Source organism: Cryptosporidium sp. chipmunk genotype I (assembly GCF_004936735.1).
Source record: "Cryptosporidium sp. chipmunk genotype I strain 37763 chromosome Unknown contig_68, whole genome shotgun sequence".
Lineage (NCBI taxonomy): Eukaryota > Apicomplexa > Conoidasida > Eucoccidiorida > Cryptosporidiidae > Cryptosporidium > Cryptosporidium sp. chipmunk genotype I.
Window position 1 is genome coordinate 24,656 of NW_027125606.1, and position 15,743 is coordinate 40,398.

At 30.1% G+C, this 15,743-nt stretch overlaps 8 protein-coding genes across 8 annotated transcripts; 3 read left to right on the forward strand and 5 right to left on the reverse strand.

Moving 5' to 3' along the window:
• Window positions 1–49: 49 nt before the first annotated feature.
• On the forward strand, window positions 50–2,987 carry ELE39_003524 (uncharacterized protein; the record flags this gene model as incomplete). The annotated part of the gene is made up of 3 exons (XM_067346628.1): window positions 50–653; window positions 733–933; window positions 1,129–2,987. The coding sequence occupies 3 exons, from the start codon at window positions 50–52 to the stop codon at window positions 2,985–2,987; spliced, it is 2,664 nt and encodes an 887-aa protein (XP_067200727.1).
• A 316-nt stretch (window positions 2,988–3,303) lies between these two features.
• Window positions 3,304–5,025, forward strand: ELE39_003525 (WD repeat; the record flags this gene model as incomplete). Its single annotated transcript, XM_067346629.1, has 1 exon — window positions 3,304–5,025. One exon carries the CDS (start codon window positions 3,304–3,306, stop codon window positions 5,023–5,025), a length of 1,722 nt encoding a protein of 573 aa, XP_067200728.1.
• Window positions 5,026–5,057: 32 nt separating this feature from the next.
• Window positions 5,058–5,321, reverse strand: ELE39_003526 (uncharacterized protein; the record flags this gene model as incomplete). Its single annotated transcript, XM_067346630.1, has 1 exon — window positions 5,058–5,321. The coding sequence occupies one exon, from the start codon at window positions 5,319–5,321 to the stop codon at window positions 5,058–5,060; it is 264 nt and encodes an 87-aa protein (XP_067200729.1).
• Window positions 5,322–5,323: 2 nt separating this feature from the next.
• ELE39_003527 (uncharacterized protein) lies at window positions 5,324–5,657 on the reverse strand (the record flags this gene model as incomplete). Its single annotated transcript, XM_067346631.1, has 2 exons — window positions 5,324–5,435; window positions 5,551–5,657. The coding sequence occupies 2 exons, from the start codon at window positions 5,655–5,657 to the stop codon at window positions 5,324–5,326; spliced, it is 219 nt and encodes a 72-aa protein (XP_067200730.1).
• A 539-nt stretch (window positions 5,658–6,196) lies between these two features.
• ELE39_003528 (RRM domain and KH domain) lies at window positions 6,197–8,623 on the forward strand (the record flags this gene model as incomplete). Its single annotated transcript, XM_067346632.1, has 1 exon — window positions 6,197–8,623. The coding sequence occupies one exon, from the start codon at window positions 6,197–6,199 to the stop codon at window positions 8,621–8,623; it is 2,427 nt and encodes an 808-aa protein (XP_067200731.1).
• Window positions 8,624–8,958: 335 nt separating this feature from the next.
• On the reverse strand, window positions 8,959–12,798 carry ELE39_003529 (Swi2 Snf2 ATpase; the record flags this gene model as incomplete). Its single annotated transcript, XM_067346633.1, has 1 exon — window positions 8,959–12,798. The coding sequence occupies one exon, from the start codon at window positions 12,796–12,798 to the stop codon at window positions 8,959–8,961; it is 3,840 nt and encodes a 1,279-aa protein (XP_067200732.1).
• Window positions 12,799–13,292: 494 nt separating this feature from the next.
• Window positions 13,293–14,695, reverse strand: ELE39_003530 (pre-mRNA splicing Prp31p-like; the record flags this gene model as incomplete). Its single annotated transcript, XM_067346634.1, has 2 exons — window positions 13,293–14,612; window positions 14,693–14,695. The coding sequence occupies 2 exons, from the start codon at window positions 14,693–14,695 to the stop codon at window positions 13,293–13,295; spliced, it is 1,323 nt and encodes a 440-aa protein (XP_067200733.1).
• Window positions 14,696–14,853: 158 nt separating this feature from the next.
• Window positions 14,854–15,738, reverse strand: ELE39_003532 (uncharacterized protein; the record flags this gene model as incomplete). The annotated part of the gene is made up of 1 exon (XM_067346636.1): window positions 14,854–15,738. The coding sequence occupies one exon, from the start codon at window positions 15,736–15,738 to the stop codon at window positions 14,854–14,856; it is 885 nt and encodes a 294-aa protein (XP_067200735.1).
• Window positions 15,739–15,743: the final 5 nt, after the last annotated feature.

Sequence of the window (15,743 nt, forward strand, 5' to 3'; positions counted from 1 at the left end):
CCGTGAAATTCCTATATTTGTGAAGGGATACAAAATAATTAAATATTTAATGAGTGAATCAACAAATGGTCTAGCTTTATACGATGTGTTAATTGGAGCTAGCCTAGCAGGATTTATTGGGAGACTAATACTTCATCCATTTGATACTCTTAAGACTCGAAAACAAATTCTAGATAATTTAGGAACTGTTAATTGCAAAAGAGAATTCTTAGAAAAGAATTTATACTCTGGAATTCGAATTAGTTTAGTTGGTGGAATTCCAGGAACAATGCTATATTTTTCATGCTATGAATATTTCAAGAGATTAAGGTTCAAACTTATTGAAAGTAGGGATTTGACTAACTTTATTTCAGGATTTCTAGCTGAGTGTGTTTCTTGTATAGTTTGGGTTCCAGTAGATATTTACAGAGAAAGAAGCCAATTAGATTGTTATTTGAAATCAGTTAATGAAAAAAGAGTAGCTCTTAATCCCAACTTTGAAAAATTCAATTTGAGGAGCGTTAAATGTTTGTACAGAGGATATATACCTACTGTTGCGTCGTTTGGTCTATTTTCTTCTATTTATTTTGTGATCCTAGAAAGACTCAAAACTAGACAACTTAAACAGAATCTGTCTGAAAACAAACAACTACTTTTAAGTTCAATGATTGCAGGTAAGTTTTAATAGCAACATTTTTCATAGACACAAGAGGTACATCACGATAATAACAATAAATACTTTACTTATTTTAGGTACATTGGCATCAGGAATTACTTCGCCAATCGACTTAATAAAAGTGAGGTTACAAATGAACCAGTCATATGGATCTAAGATTTACAATTACAATAGTTTTTTTAATGCAATGCGTGAAATTATGTTTAAAGACGGTATATTGGGGGCATTTAAAGGATCATTTTATAGGATGCTATTCCATTCTCAAATGACTGCTATTAGTATTTTTATTATTGAAAATTGGAAAAGGGTCTGTCAATATAAATACATATGTGGCGCCGAAAGTCTATATGTTCAATTGCAAGTTTGACCATTTTATTAAAATGCGAGAAAAAAAAATTTAGAATTAGGGGGATTATTGAATAATTGTTGTTATATGGGTTTAAAATTTTGCCAGTTTCCACTAATTTGATTAGGTCTAAGTATGAGGGAAGATATAGAATTATTATGTGAAATTATTGGTACTCATTTTGGAGGTTTACCTGCGATAATAATTAAGAAATTAGTAGTAAATGGGCCAATACCAATGGACAGGTTGTATTATTTAGTTATGAAGGACAAAGAAACATCCAAGTATCTATCTTCAAACAACAAAGATAATTTTCTAAATTTTAGAAATTCCATGATGTACTTGGTTCATCACTGTTGCATAATTTATTACGAGGTATCAGATCCAAATATAGAGTTAGATAACTCAAATGGAGGAAAGAATGTAGTTTTTGAGGTAAATATTGATAGCATAATTTCAAGGCTAAGATTTCCATTATATATGGCTCATATTGAGAAATTATTGGGAGAGACATGTAAATATATTTTTATGGAAGTAATTAAACATGGAAGAATATCTACTAAGGTTCTAATTTCAGAACTTTCTGAAGCAGTTGAAAATATTGAAGAAAATATTAATATGCTTATTCAATATGATTTCTTGATTGTATTAAATGACAAAAATGAAGCAATGAATTTGACAGAATCCGATAAAAATAATGGCAAGGCTCTAAGTACTGCGTTTACAGATTTATTGTTTGATTACAATGAGGATTGCTTTTCAAAATCAAATAATTCCAGTTTCCAAGGATCAGGCTTTGTTAATATTCAAGGTGACTTTTCAGGTGTAGAATCTAAAAAAAGCATTTCAAAATCTAACGATGGGTACTTACTTAATTCAATAAAAAATAAAATATTGTCAATAAACATTTTCGGTCTAAATAACTCCATTTATAGCCAATTTATCGAAGAGATGGTGAAAAGTAGATACAATAATTTACTTTCATCTATAATTGTACGCGTTATGTCAGATAGTAAGGGTTTAAAAAGAAAATCTGTTGATCAAGGTTGGACCATTGAGGAAATATCCAATGAAATATTTGACTTTCTGGAGCTTAATCAGGCTTTGAAAACTGAACTTGATATTTCTGATGAATCTAAGCTAAAATCTTCTGTATTGAGGGTAATTGATGTCTTAACAAAGCATTCTGATGAATTTATATCTTACAATCTAACCTCAATGGGTACTATATACAAGTTGAATATTTCGAAGATTAAGTCAATAATTAAGTACAAAGTTTTGTATGAATATATTGCTCATAGAGTTGGACATCTAGGTTCAAGAGTTTGGAGTATGATGTGTAATCCGCATTTAATTTCCAAATGTGATAATATTCAACTGTTAGATTTTGAAAAAACTAAATCTTTTTCTGAGTCTGGATCTTTTAGATCTTCAAAAGTATTTGCACCATTCCCAAAATATGACATCAAGAAGAGAGTTTATTGGGATGACGTTACATTAGCTGAAAAGTGTCTTTTACCTAATAATATTGCAAGAAACTTGCTTTATTCTCTTGGAAGTGAAAAATTTATTCGAGTACACAACTCAGATACAGTAACAATTGATAATTTGACTATTGGCTCAAGCCATGATTCAGCAAATTCATCCAAACTTTCTATGGTAGATTCAGTAAATCCAAATTATTCTCAAACAAACAAAACATCTTATAATACTATTTCACAATCCTCACTTAGTAAACATGGGATATTTTACAGTACATGTCTTGAAAGCACAGCTAAAGAAGTGCAACTCAAATTTTATAGGATTCTACTTAATATATTAACGAGGTGCAAAATTCAAAATAATCAAATTCTTAATTTTGAAATAAGATCTAAGCATTTAACTCAAATAGAAATGGAATATCTTGAAAAGCTATCTTACGGGTTGAATTCTTTATTCAATAATATTACACAAATTGATAGAATCTTGCTCATTTTGACAGTTTAATTATATATTAAATGAATATTAATTAAACAAATATAGTTATTTTTAATATTTGTTTTTAGTTTATTTTGTTAATTTTTTAAAATTTGTTGAATAACAAATATTTTAAGAATGATTTTCATTTTCTTAGATCATCCTCTTATTTTTTTTTTTCAAGTTACATTATGCAATATTTAATTATTATTTATCGGTACTATTTTTCTGTTTTATCGATACCGGCAATAATAAATTTTCACAAATTAAATTAATATTAAAAATTTAACAATTTAATGGGAATAAAATAAACGAGAAAGCTTGTTGAAACTTTAAGAATTAATATATGGATAATTTGAATAATAACCCAAAAATACAGGAGCATTGGCTTTGGAAGAAGAATGTCCCCTTTATTTATGACTATCTTTTAATTACACCGCTCAGGTGGCCAACATTGAGTTTTAGCATACCTCCTGTAAGATTTAATAGCGAAAATATGGAAATTGAGGAGGAGAATTTTGATATTGACCACGAATCTGAAATAAGCTTACATGGACAACTATTGATCTACGGAGCGTATTCAACTTCAGCTTCATCTAGTATTGAAGGAAGGGCGATCGATTCAAATTTACAAGAAAAGTATATAACAATTTCTATGTTAGATACGCCAAATTTTGATGTTGATCTTCTGAGATGTGATGATTTACCAGATTATAATTCCAACAGGAAATTAGAAAAACCTAATTACCTATCCCCAGATATAAATTCAATATTTAAAATAATTGTAAATGATGATCCAATTAAAATTTGTTCACGATTAGATGAATCAAAAAGTAGGATTTTAGTTGCTTCAAAGATGCTAAAAGGTGAAATATGGTTTCACAGCATTGGGATTGACGAAATTTATGATGAGACGTTCAAAGTTAGAGCGAGAGCAATTAATGATAAAGAAGGACCTGAAATAGTTACTGTATATGGCTCAGACCATGGGAATAATACAATTTTAAACCATAAATATAACTCGGGAAAATCAGGATATGGAATGGAGTGGGGGACAACAAACTCTAGTTGGTTGTTAACAGGAAATGAAGATTCTTCGATATTTATTTTTGATGTAAATACATGTGAAGCAGTATTTAAAGATCAGTCATATAATATTAGCTGTGGAATTAACGATTTATGCTGGATAAATCCAACTTTAACTCCAAATATATTTTCAACCGTAAACCATCAAGGCTATCTATCAATATACGATTATAGATGTAACTTGAAAAAATCAAGTTCAAATGAAAATAACCCTATAAACAGATGGAACATTTCAGATTCTCCCTGCGTCTCAATTTCAGCTCATCCAACAGTATCAAATTTGATAAGCATAGGAGGATATGATGGAAGCATTTATTTAATTGACTTAAGGTGTTTTTCAAACAATAAACAAATCAATAGCTTAATTTCTCATAACAAAGGTATAATTAACAAGTTTAAATATAATACTGAGCCAGTACATAGACTCGAATGGCACTCAGGAGGAAATGGTCTTTTACTTTCTTCAAGTTTGGACGGAAAGGTATGTATTTGGGATATAACCAGATGCAGTAATCTACCTATTTGGGATCAAATATATCCAAATAATAATCATGTTTCTATGAGAACCTCAAACTCGTCCCCAAACAGCTTGAGAAAAAGTTCAGAAAGCTCTAATAAATCTCTTGAAAATCCAGTGGATCAAGAGATTGATATAAAACGATCACTAAAGCTATTGATAAATAATTCCTCAAACTGGGCAAAAAATGAAAAGTCAGATGGCCCGAATGAGCTAATAGGAGTACATTCTGGGCACACTGGCCAAATTACTGATTCTCATTGGATGTTTAGTCCTAATAATGATTCTTGGACTGTAGTAAGTACCGATACCTTAAATGGTCTTCATGTTTGGTCTTTTAATGAAGCTGTATTCACTTCAGAAAATGATCTAGTGGAATTATCGTACGCAAAACAGACAAACTTTGATCAATCCTTAGTATACAGCACAAAGGACTCTATACAAAATTTAGTCAACAGCTTATAATGATTTATTATATTTAGATAATTAACTAATTTTTAATTTTTTAATAATAGTGCACAACACTTCTTGTACTTTTTTCCAGAATTGCATCTTGGGCATTTCTTATTTGAGAATTTAGATATCGGGTAATTCATCTCATCATCGCTGTACTTTTCTTTAGAATTTTCGATGCTATTCTCCATCTCTTCTTCATCACTCTCTACATATCTATTGAATAGCTGTCTTTCTAATTGTTCCAATCTCAAGTCACCAAGTATTCTACGGAAGCCTTTAATAAACCGCTTTACTTCTCCCATCATTATTAGTTAAACATACCTGGATTTAAAATTCCATATGCGCTTAACTGATTTCCATTCCTAGGATCAGAAGATGTATTTAGAAATAGACCAACTATTGTTACAATTATTATGCCTCTGTGAAATGAATAAATTAATAAAAAGTATTTGTTTTTTTTTTAGCATTGTAATTTTGATATAGCAATATTTCAACTTTACAACATTTTATTACAAGTGAGCAATTAAAACTTACGAAGTTCCAAAATAATATCCAGAAAGAAAGTATATTAAGGATAAAATCAAGTACTTGAATGCATTCCCCCTCAAATACTCAATAACATTGGTATCTTCATCTTCCATTATTCATCTTTTTAAATATACTCACAATTATATTGCCCACTTAAGACAAACAGTGCCCGCCAAAACTTATGATTATTTTTAATATTGTATTTTATGACGTAATTATAATAATTTTCTATTAACACAAATTTTTGAAATAGAGAAAGCTGGGCAAAAATTCTGCATGTATTGAATTTCAGGCTTAATAAGCTGAGTATAAATATATATTTTTGCAATAGCTCCTTTTGCTATTATGTAATGAATTTTTAAACAGTTCAGATATGAGGTAAAATTTGCGCCAAAGTAAAAAATGCAAGATATTGCACATAGAATTGCTTTAGTGTGAGAAAAGCATTAGTGCGCGTGGGGGATTGCATTTTATTGAATGTAAAGCTGAATTTACGAGTTTTGCGGTTAAGCATGTATTGCAGAAGAGATATTGTTGATATTATAAAGAGTTATTAGTACAACAAATCTATATGATGCTTAAAGAATCTGGGATAAATTAATATTAAAAATATTAATAAGGAGAGAAGAGCAGTAATATATATTCTAAGGTTATGTTAAAAAGGCAACAAAGCATGAGTTTTAGCTCATTGCAGGAAACATTCAAACCATTAGAATATGACTCATTCAAGCAGAGTGAGATTTTTGAACAAAGTTGGCAACCTGAAGGTGAAAATAAAATGAATTCAAGCGAAAGCATAAACATTGATAACTCTAGACTCTATTCATCACAATTAATTAGTGGAGACTTAGAAAACATGAATTTAAGTGGATTGGAAATGAAGTTTGAAAGGGAAATACCAATTTTGAAAGATTCTTTCATGTTAAACGAGCGAGGATACCACGAAATTCCTAAATTTTTAATGTCTTACTCTGATTTGTATCAGAATCAGGCACCTCAATATGAAGGAATTGATGAATTTCAAAGCTCAAAATTTGGTAATACACTACTTACTACTCAGTCATCTTCATGCTGGAGCAATAATATGATTGAACAAAGTTATTTGGAAGCAAATACAAATAAAATGTACCGACCGAAAGATGAAAACATATTTCTCGAAGAAGATGATGGGATCTTGGACGTATTAAGCCATGCACTAAGCAAAACCTGTTTAGACGATGAAGCCATTGAACAAATTAACTCTGGAGATGAACCTTATAAATATAACTTCACCAATAATATTTCTTCATCACCTACTTCAGCTTCGTGTCAGAAGCCAATTTTGCAAACTTCAGGAGCCAGCTGTTCATTCTCATCATCAAACTCAAATTTGGCTCTAACTCCGTATGTTTTGGGGCTAAGAGTATTTAAGTTAGTCAATTCAAATAAGAAGCAAATATCTAACTTTCAGTTAAATACATATGATATAATGAATTTATGCTCGCAGTTTGGTAATATAGTTGACATAAGTATTAATAATGAATGCCATTGTGTTACCTATGAAAATAGAGAGTCTTTAGAAAGAGCTTTAAATTCACTTCAAAATCTTCAAATATCATCAGAGGGTGATTTTATTCATGCATATATACATCAAACTTCAAACACAATGATTGGTGGATTGGAGAGATCAATGAGCCTTTTAAATAATAAATGGAATCATGAATTTAGTCAGTCAAACTTTCCAAATATTAAGGATATCTCTGGTTCAATCAATTTTGTTGATAATATTGGTATTTTTGGTAACACAACTACAAGTGCCTCTACATCTTGCCGTTCAAACGCAGGAATTAGTGCATCAGGGGTTTCAACGACTACAAATTCCTCAACAAACTCACCATGGAATAGTTTTGATAGTTCAATAAGTACTTATGAAAGAAATCTTTGGACGGCTTGGCTACAAGACAACAAAAGTAATCAGAATAATTCAATTTCTAAAAATATTCTAAATGATAACTGTGAAAATTCTAATATTCTAATACAAGATAAGACTGAAATAGTTAATGACCAGATTAATCAAGAAAACCGTAAAATTAAACAAAACGTCAATAGTGAATTCCAAAACATTAATTGTAATAATAATAATAATAATATCAAAATCAATAGTAATAGTAACAGTAATATTAATAACAGTGGGCAATTAAGTAACCCAATAATAAGTAATACTAGCTCATTAACTAACAATAGAATAAATACTATTACTTACTCTTCGATAGTTGGGTCCAATTTAAATAAAAATAATTTGGTGAAAGGGATTAGCCAAAACTCTAATGGTAAAAATAACGAAAATTCAGCAATTTGTACTAATAATTCAATTGGGAATAAACCTGATATTCAAGATATTAATGCTTTTAAGTTAAAAAAAATAATTGGTAAATTAGATGAAGCCAACTCAGATACAGCGGAAATTAAAAGCTCCGGAAACTTGTCATCAATTATTACTTCGAACCAATCTCCAACTTCTACAGCATCATCTTCATCTTCAGTCTCATCTTCCTCTCCAGCAACAACACCAGCTTCTCAAAATTCTTCAAATATGTTAAAGAAGTACACTGCAAGATATGAGATTCAAATACCTCCAGATAACCAATTTCAAATTGCAAGAAGAATAATCGGAACAAGGGGAATTAACATGAAAAGAATTTTCAAATTAACTCAATCAAAGCTTAGATTAAGAGGGAAAGGTTCTGGGTATTTAGAAGGCTATAACAAACAAGAAGCGGATGAACCATTACATTTGTGTATTTCCTCTACAAATTCTGAGCAATACATTAATGCTAGAAAGCTGGTAGAGAGATTATTATTAAAAATTTACCAAGAGTATGACGACTTCTTATTATCGAATAATGATGATCATAAAACTCTTAACTTACAATTAAAATTCAAAGAAACAATGAGAACTAAGCAATTATCATCAAATCATCCTACTGGTAATAATAATAATAATAATAATAATAATAATAATAATAACAATATTTCAATTCTATCTGGAGTTGAGTCTAATACAAATGATGATGACATGTTGAATGAATTTAATTTTTGATCAAAGTAATTTTTGTTTCAACGCTATAAAAATCCAAAAGAAATGTTTAAAAAGTAGTGAACAATTTATTTAAATGAAGGAATTAAAGTTTGGCTTTTAACAATAAAGAACAAAAATAAGGGTTATAATTTAAACAAGTAAACATTAAGAATCTCAATCCTTTTATATCAATTCAATTTACTTAAGCTTCAAGCTAAATTTACATCAACGTTTTAAATCTGTAAAACATCTATCAAATAACAAAAAGAACTTATCTTCTCAAAGCAAAATCGGATTTAAAGATTGTTTTATTACTTGAAAATTAATAAACTGGAATAATAAAAAAATTAATTAATTTAATTTTGGAATAAAAACTTAAGATCATCAGAATTAAGTTTATTAAGTGCATTATTAGATGCTCCAACAGTACCGTCAAAAACAAGTTGTTTCTTTTCTTGTAGTTGAAACATTCTTTCTTCAATCGTATCCTTTGTAATAAATCTTAATGCAGTAACTTTTTTCTTTTGACCAATTCGATGGGCTCTTTGGAACGCTTGTAATTCAACTGCAGGATTCCACCAAGGATCAAGTAGAAAAACGTAGTTAGCAACCTGTAAATTAAGACCTTCACCACCAGCTTTGAGACTAATCAAGATGATCTTAAGGTCTGGGAACTTATTAAATGAGTACAATATGCTATTTCTTTGTAGAATTGACATTGAACCAGCAAGCATTACACATCCAATATTTGCTTTTTTCAAGCGATAGGAAACCAAGTCTAGCATATTTGTAAACTGCGAAAATACAATCCCTTTAGATTCAGGATCTTCTTGCATCATTTTATTAACTTCTTCTAATAGTGTATCAATTTTTGTAGAACTTTCAAACCCTTTAGTTTTAATTTGTCTAGTAATAAATTTATTTCTAACACAAGAAAGAATTTCTTCTTTTTCTTGCCTTGTTTCTTGCTTAAGATCCTCTTTTTTGACATCAATACCTAATTGTTTAGCCATTTCAATTCTTTCAAGTTCTCTTTCAATTTGCTCTTGCATTTGTTCAGACTCAATGTTGTCATTGGTGTCATTTTCTTCATCGTTCATATCATCATATACGGATTTAAACTTCTTATTTTTCGTAGTCAAGTTTGAAATTTTATTAAAGTCAATTGTAAGAGGGACGTAGCAAACAGGACATCCAAGAACGCCTCTCATTGCTTGATTGTCTTTTGTCTCAAAGTCAGTAATTATTTCGTCTTCCTGGGGGGCCTGTTCAATGTATTCTTTGATACATTTAATATGGAATCCATGTTTGCATTTACTTGTAACTCTTTGGTCAATTGTAACATTATCCATACAGATATAGCATAAATCTTCATTATTGTCTGCTCTGCTTTTTGAAGGTATAACTTTGTTTGAGTCAATATTTACTTTTTCATCTTCAGAACCATTCATGAATTCATTTTCCTCGTTATATTCATCATCACCCTCTTCTTTGTATTCTTTTTTATATTCTAAATCCCTTTTGTGGTTAAATTTTCCATAAACAATTAGATATGGATGGTCTACAGCCTGCCTAAGACGACTAATCAAATCAAAAACGTGAGCATAGTTGTGCAAAACCGTTCCTTGATTAACATAAGTATCAAATTGAACTTTAGATCTTTGATACAGAGAAGTATAGAAATCTTTTTCTGGGGCAGAAAGCTCATTATTTATCACTTTAATTTCTAATGGTGGGAGCTTAACGTCTTCTTGGCGTTGAACTTTTGTTCTTCTTAACAAAACTTTATCCAATACCTCCTCTTTAAGCCTTCTTAAAGCCTCAGAGCCTTCTCCAGAGAAACCATATCTTTTAATTGGATTAATAATTAACTTATTAAAATATGAATAATGGCATGACCTTGCATGCCCACAAAATGAACAAAATTTCAAATGGGTAACATAGTTCAATTGCCTACAGTCGCAATCTCCTTTTTGGCAAAAGTTATAAGCATATGGATGGAATCCAATAAATCTAACAAGAGAGTAAAGTTCTCCAACCCTATTTTGAAGAGGGGTACCTGTAAGACACCATTTTGTTCCTCTTGATTTTAACGCAAATATTGCCTTTGCAGTAGAAGTTGTTCTTGCCTTAATTCTGTGTGCTTCGTCCAAAATGATACGATTCCAGCTTCTTTCAAAAATTCCAGAATATTCTCTTAATTTTTGGATAATTTCTTCTTCCTCATTATCATCTTCATCATCATCATCAACGTCTCCAATTTCTTCTACAACTTTATATTCATCGTCATCATTCTGCTTTTTTCTTTGGTTCTTAGCACTTTTTCTACCTTTTGTATTCAATTCCAAAGCTTCTTCAGAGTCCTCGTATTCTTCAGAATATTCATCAATTGATTCCTCTTCAGCGCTGTACTCATCCTCGAATTCATCTTCATACTTTTTCTTTTTTCTGCTTTTCTTAGAATTTGAACTTTTTATATTTGCTCTTTTATTACTATTACTAATAGATCTAGGGGTTTTTTTAGTGTTTAAACCCAAATTATTCGCTTCCTTAGAATTGCAGTTAGGTATATCCAGTCCCAATATATTTGATAGTTTATCCACAAGTTCAGCCTTTCGAAGAGATTTACAGCCATCGTATAATTCAATCAAGCTATCCAATATTTTTCCGCTTATGTTGAATCTAGTAGATAAATATTCCTTGCTGTTCTCAATACTTGAAAGAAAGTCCTTTATAGATTTTACTGTCTCTGATTTCAAAGGCAGCTTAAGCCCTCCCCATTCCAATAAAGAAGTTAAATTTTCTTCAATATGCTCATCCTTTATGATTTCAGTCTTTTGAGCCTTTTCTTTGCTTCCGTTTTTTTTTAAAAAATTAATAGTGTCCTCATTTTTAACTGATTTTTGACTTTTTCTTCTAGAAGTAAACCAGGGCAAGGCTGAAGATAATGAGTCGTCGTCGAGTAAATCCGCTTTGGCCAGTATTTCTCTATAGACATTACTAATAGTTGGTAAACTACGAGCAATATCTTCCAGTTGCTTTGCCTTATCAACGCCTTCCTCTAGACCAATCTTCAAAGTTCTCATGGCTTTTTTTAAGCCTTCATTTTTTCTTTCAGTAAGGGCTTGTTTAGCCGTTCTCATAGAATTAGGGCCGCAAAAGTATCTAAGGTGAATCTTTAAATTCCTTTTTAAAAATGATCTGTCACAGTAAGGGCATTTGGACTTGAATGCTGATGCAATTTTTCTGTATTCAGCCTCCAAAGTGGGGTAGGTGGTAATTACTACGTTAGCATCACCAATGTCAACTCCACCATAATCTTGTTTAGTTCCTTTATTACCCTGGTTCTTATTTCTTTTTGAGCCATGGTAAATATGTACTTTTAATGAGCCTGGTTTAGTAAATCTTTCAATTTCTTGTTTCCATTGTAGTACTGCTGCTACAGGAGCAACTACCAAATTTTTTCCAATGACTTCTCCTTTTTCTGCATTATTAGTAATTGGTGGAATATCATGCTCCAAAATCAAAGATATCGTCTGAATGGTCTTTCCCATACCCATTTCATCAGCTAAAATACCTCCTCTTGCAATCGAATTTTCCTGATTACAAAGCCATGCTAAGCCTTCTTTTTGAAATTGCAATAATTCATATGTAAGGTTTATGGGAGTGGGTTTTACTTCCACAATAGAACGACTGACAAGATCATCCGAATTTTCAATGGTGAATTCATTTGATTCTGTAATGATTTCTTTTGTGCACAAATCAAGAAACTCATCCCTTATTCCAATAGGTAAACAACTCCAGCCATAAATAACTTCTGAAATTCTCCCCTCAATTTCATCCAAGTTAGATTCATAACCTTGAATTGCTTTTTTAAGATACTTTTGTGAGCAGGGACTAATGTGGTTCCATCTATTTATTATCCCATACATTCCTCTTCTATCATATTCAGGTACACCTAATCTATATGTGCCTTTTGCTATTATTTTTCCACATACTGCACATCTGGATATATTACTCGGAGTTAAAACAACAACAAATAATTTTTGTTCTATAATACTTTTTTGTTCTTCATCCAATTCATCTATTTTTAAATTTGGTACCCATTCTTTTACTTTTGGCTCCCAGTATGCATCGTTTAATAATACAATTGGTTTTCTGCTATTAAGCATTTCTCCCAAATCAGGGTCTGCCATTTTATCTGTAAATTGGTAAAAAATCGCCTTATTTCAATTTTCATCAATTTATCTATTTATCGATAATATTTTGTTTTTCCCTCTTAGTACGACAATTACAGATATTTGTTTTATTACCGGAGTTTTGACAAAAACCGGTAATACAGGCAGTTATTTGTATTTTTTTTTTAAGTTAAAAAAAAAATAAAATATTTAAAAATAAGTGTACTTTAGTTTTTAGTTGCATTTTAAATGTCATTTATTTTGCTTAAATAGATCAATAAGTTAAGAGCATATTGTTATATTATTTTAGGATTCTCAACAGCAGTACCAGCATTTAGTATCAATTCTGAATACAGTGATTATCATGCGAAAAAAAATGTAATTTGATTTATTTAAAAAAGCAAAATAATAAATTAATTTAATTTTTTGGTTTTAATAGATAAACAAATATAAATATAAATATATATATATACATATATATTTATTTATTTGCTCTATTTAGATTTTGTTTTTTAAAATATCATTCCTTGGTATGGAGTAAATGAGATAGAAGTACTATTTCCTAATTTAGAATCACCGCCAGATAGTGTTTCAATCTTATTATTGGAGCTCGAGCTCCTTAAGCCTCCTACTTGAAAACCTCTGATTCTTCTACCACATTCGTTAGCACTCAATAGCCCCAAACCAATTGTTTTCCCATCAACAGTGTATTCTTCTTCTTCTTCTCCAAATTTCATTCTGTTCATCTCTTTTTTAATTTTAGTTTGTTTAAATTTTTCTTTGATTTTTCTAATTCTTTTTCCACCTCTCCTAGATTTTGGAAAATCTTTTGGAATGGGAAGTGGCTTTTTCATAGGCTTTTGAGGAGGTTCTTGAGCCTTTTCTAAAATATTAAGTATATAGTTTCGATAGTTAACTCCATGATCTGGACTTTTACTTGCGCTGGCGAAATCAATTCTTGCACATAACCCACATTTCAAAGATACAAGTCTTATTGCCTTCTTCTTATACTTATCTTGAGCGTTTCTTACAATATCGCTTTGTGAAATAATGCTTTGAAGTAATTCTAACCTTACTGGTCCAGTAGAAAAGTGGCCATTTTTCTTATTGTTTTTTAAACTTCCAAGTACCATAATATTTTGTGATGGCATTTCTGCTAAATTTTTAAGCCCTCCTGAAATACATAAAAGATTAGCAGCAATCTCAGGACCAATTAGTGCGGAAAGATTTGGGGTAATAACCTCTATTTGAGACTGCAGAAATTTCAGAGCTTTTGACTTACTTTCATTAATTTGATTAACAAATTCGATGCATTCTAAAATTGATTCTTTTTTTTCTAAAGTTGGAATGTTTCTTTTGCTTGTGCTAGAAGAAATGGTAATCGTCATAATTGTAGAGTTTGGCAAAATATCATTTAACTTTACATTTTCAAAGTTTTCATGAGTAATTATCCTTTTCACAACTTCTAAATAATCAATTTTGTTTATTATAATGCTTGCGAGTTCACTAAAGTGATCCTTGTATAAAGCCTTAACATGTTCGTACTTTTCTGAAACCTTTGAGTCAATCATTCCCAACATATCTATAATTTCCTGGAGTATATCATAAATTTTATCACCAAAATCTGTTAATTGATTATTTGAATTCGTATTGGTAGCTGATGAATTTATCATATTACCAAATAATCGTTTGTTTAAGTTATCGATTTTACTAATAAGCTCATCATCGCTGCATTTGTTATCTTCAGAAATCTGAGCTTTACTGCTAATATTATTAGACACTGTATAATCAATATCTTCCAGATCTTTCAGCAATAATTCCTGCAATGAAGACTAAACAAAATTGAAGTTAAAACAATAAAAAAATATAAACCAGTCTATAGTGTGAAAATTGGAATATCTAATTAACTTACCATTATATATTATCCTTTTTTTCAACATAATAAATTCATTTTTAAATAAAAAACCTTCAATGAAAGAAAATGTAATAAAAAATAGCAATGCAATAAAAATAAAATTAAATATAAGGTGTTGGCGCCTAATTTTAAAAAGTATTTTCATGAAAATCTTTTTATCAAATAATAAGCTTTCTCTTTTTGGAACGAAGAATCATATGGGCATTCCATGCTCTGACTAGCTTTGAGGGCGCACTTATATCTCTAGTTACGGATTCAATATCTAAATCTTGATCCATATTATTGTCATGAATTGCAGCACCGTTTTCCGGACTATTTAAAGTACAGGTTTCTTTTTCTAAAGCTTTCTCTGAAATAAAATCAATAAATAAATCACTTCGATTCGACTCTAATTCAGAGTTATTGTAATTGTTTTGATTTTCTGATGAAGTGTTATTTTCGCAATTTTGTACGTTATTACTTTTATCTACTATTGAACTGTTGGTTACGACTTCTCCCAAGTCTTCATCATCCTCTTCATTAAAGTGTCTGAACTGTGATGGCTCTGAAGTTTTTTTAATCAAATCCGTACTTGTTTTATTACTTTTATGATTATTGGTTAATGAGGAGCCACTTTGATTGGTATAACTTGGATCAAATTGTATAGTGGGAATAATATGATCAATAGTGACCTTGATATTAATTATTACTGAAAATACTCTACTCAAAGTGCAAAATAGAAGAAAAACCATAGGTAAGAAAAAACCATGTGACAATATTCTAGAAATGGATGTACCAGCATCCTTGAGATCCCACTTAATTCTACGAACTATTTTCTTGAGGTCTTTAAGATTTTTATAGTAGTTTTCAGCATTTTCCGTTGAATTTTTATTATAAAATGTTTCTTGCAAAGCAATACAAAAAAGCTTGAGTTCTTTTGTAATCCTAAAAATACTCTTAAAGTAACCTAACCTTCCATGCTGATTCTTAAACTTATATATAATTCTTTCAAGTAACTTTAGTTCTTGAGATAAGGCTTTACAGTAGTAATTAATTTTTTCCATTACAT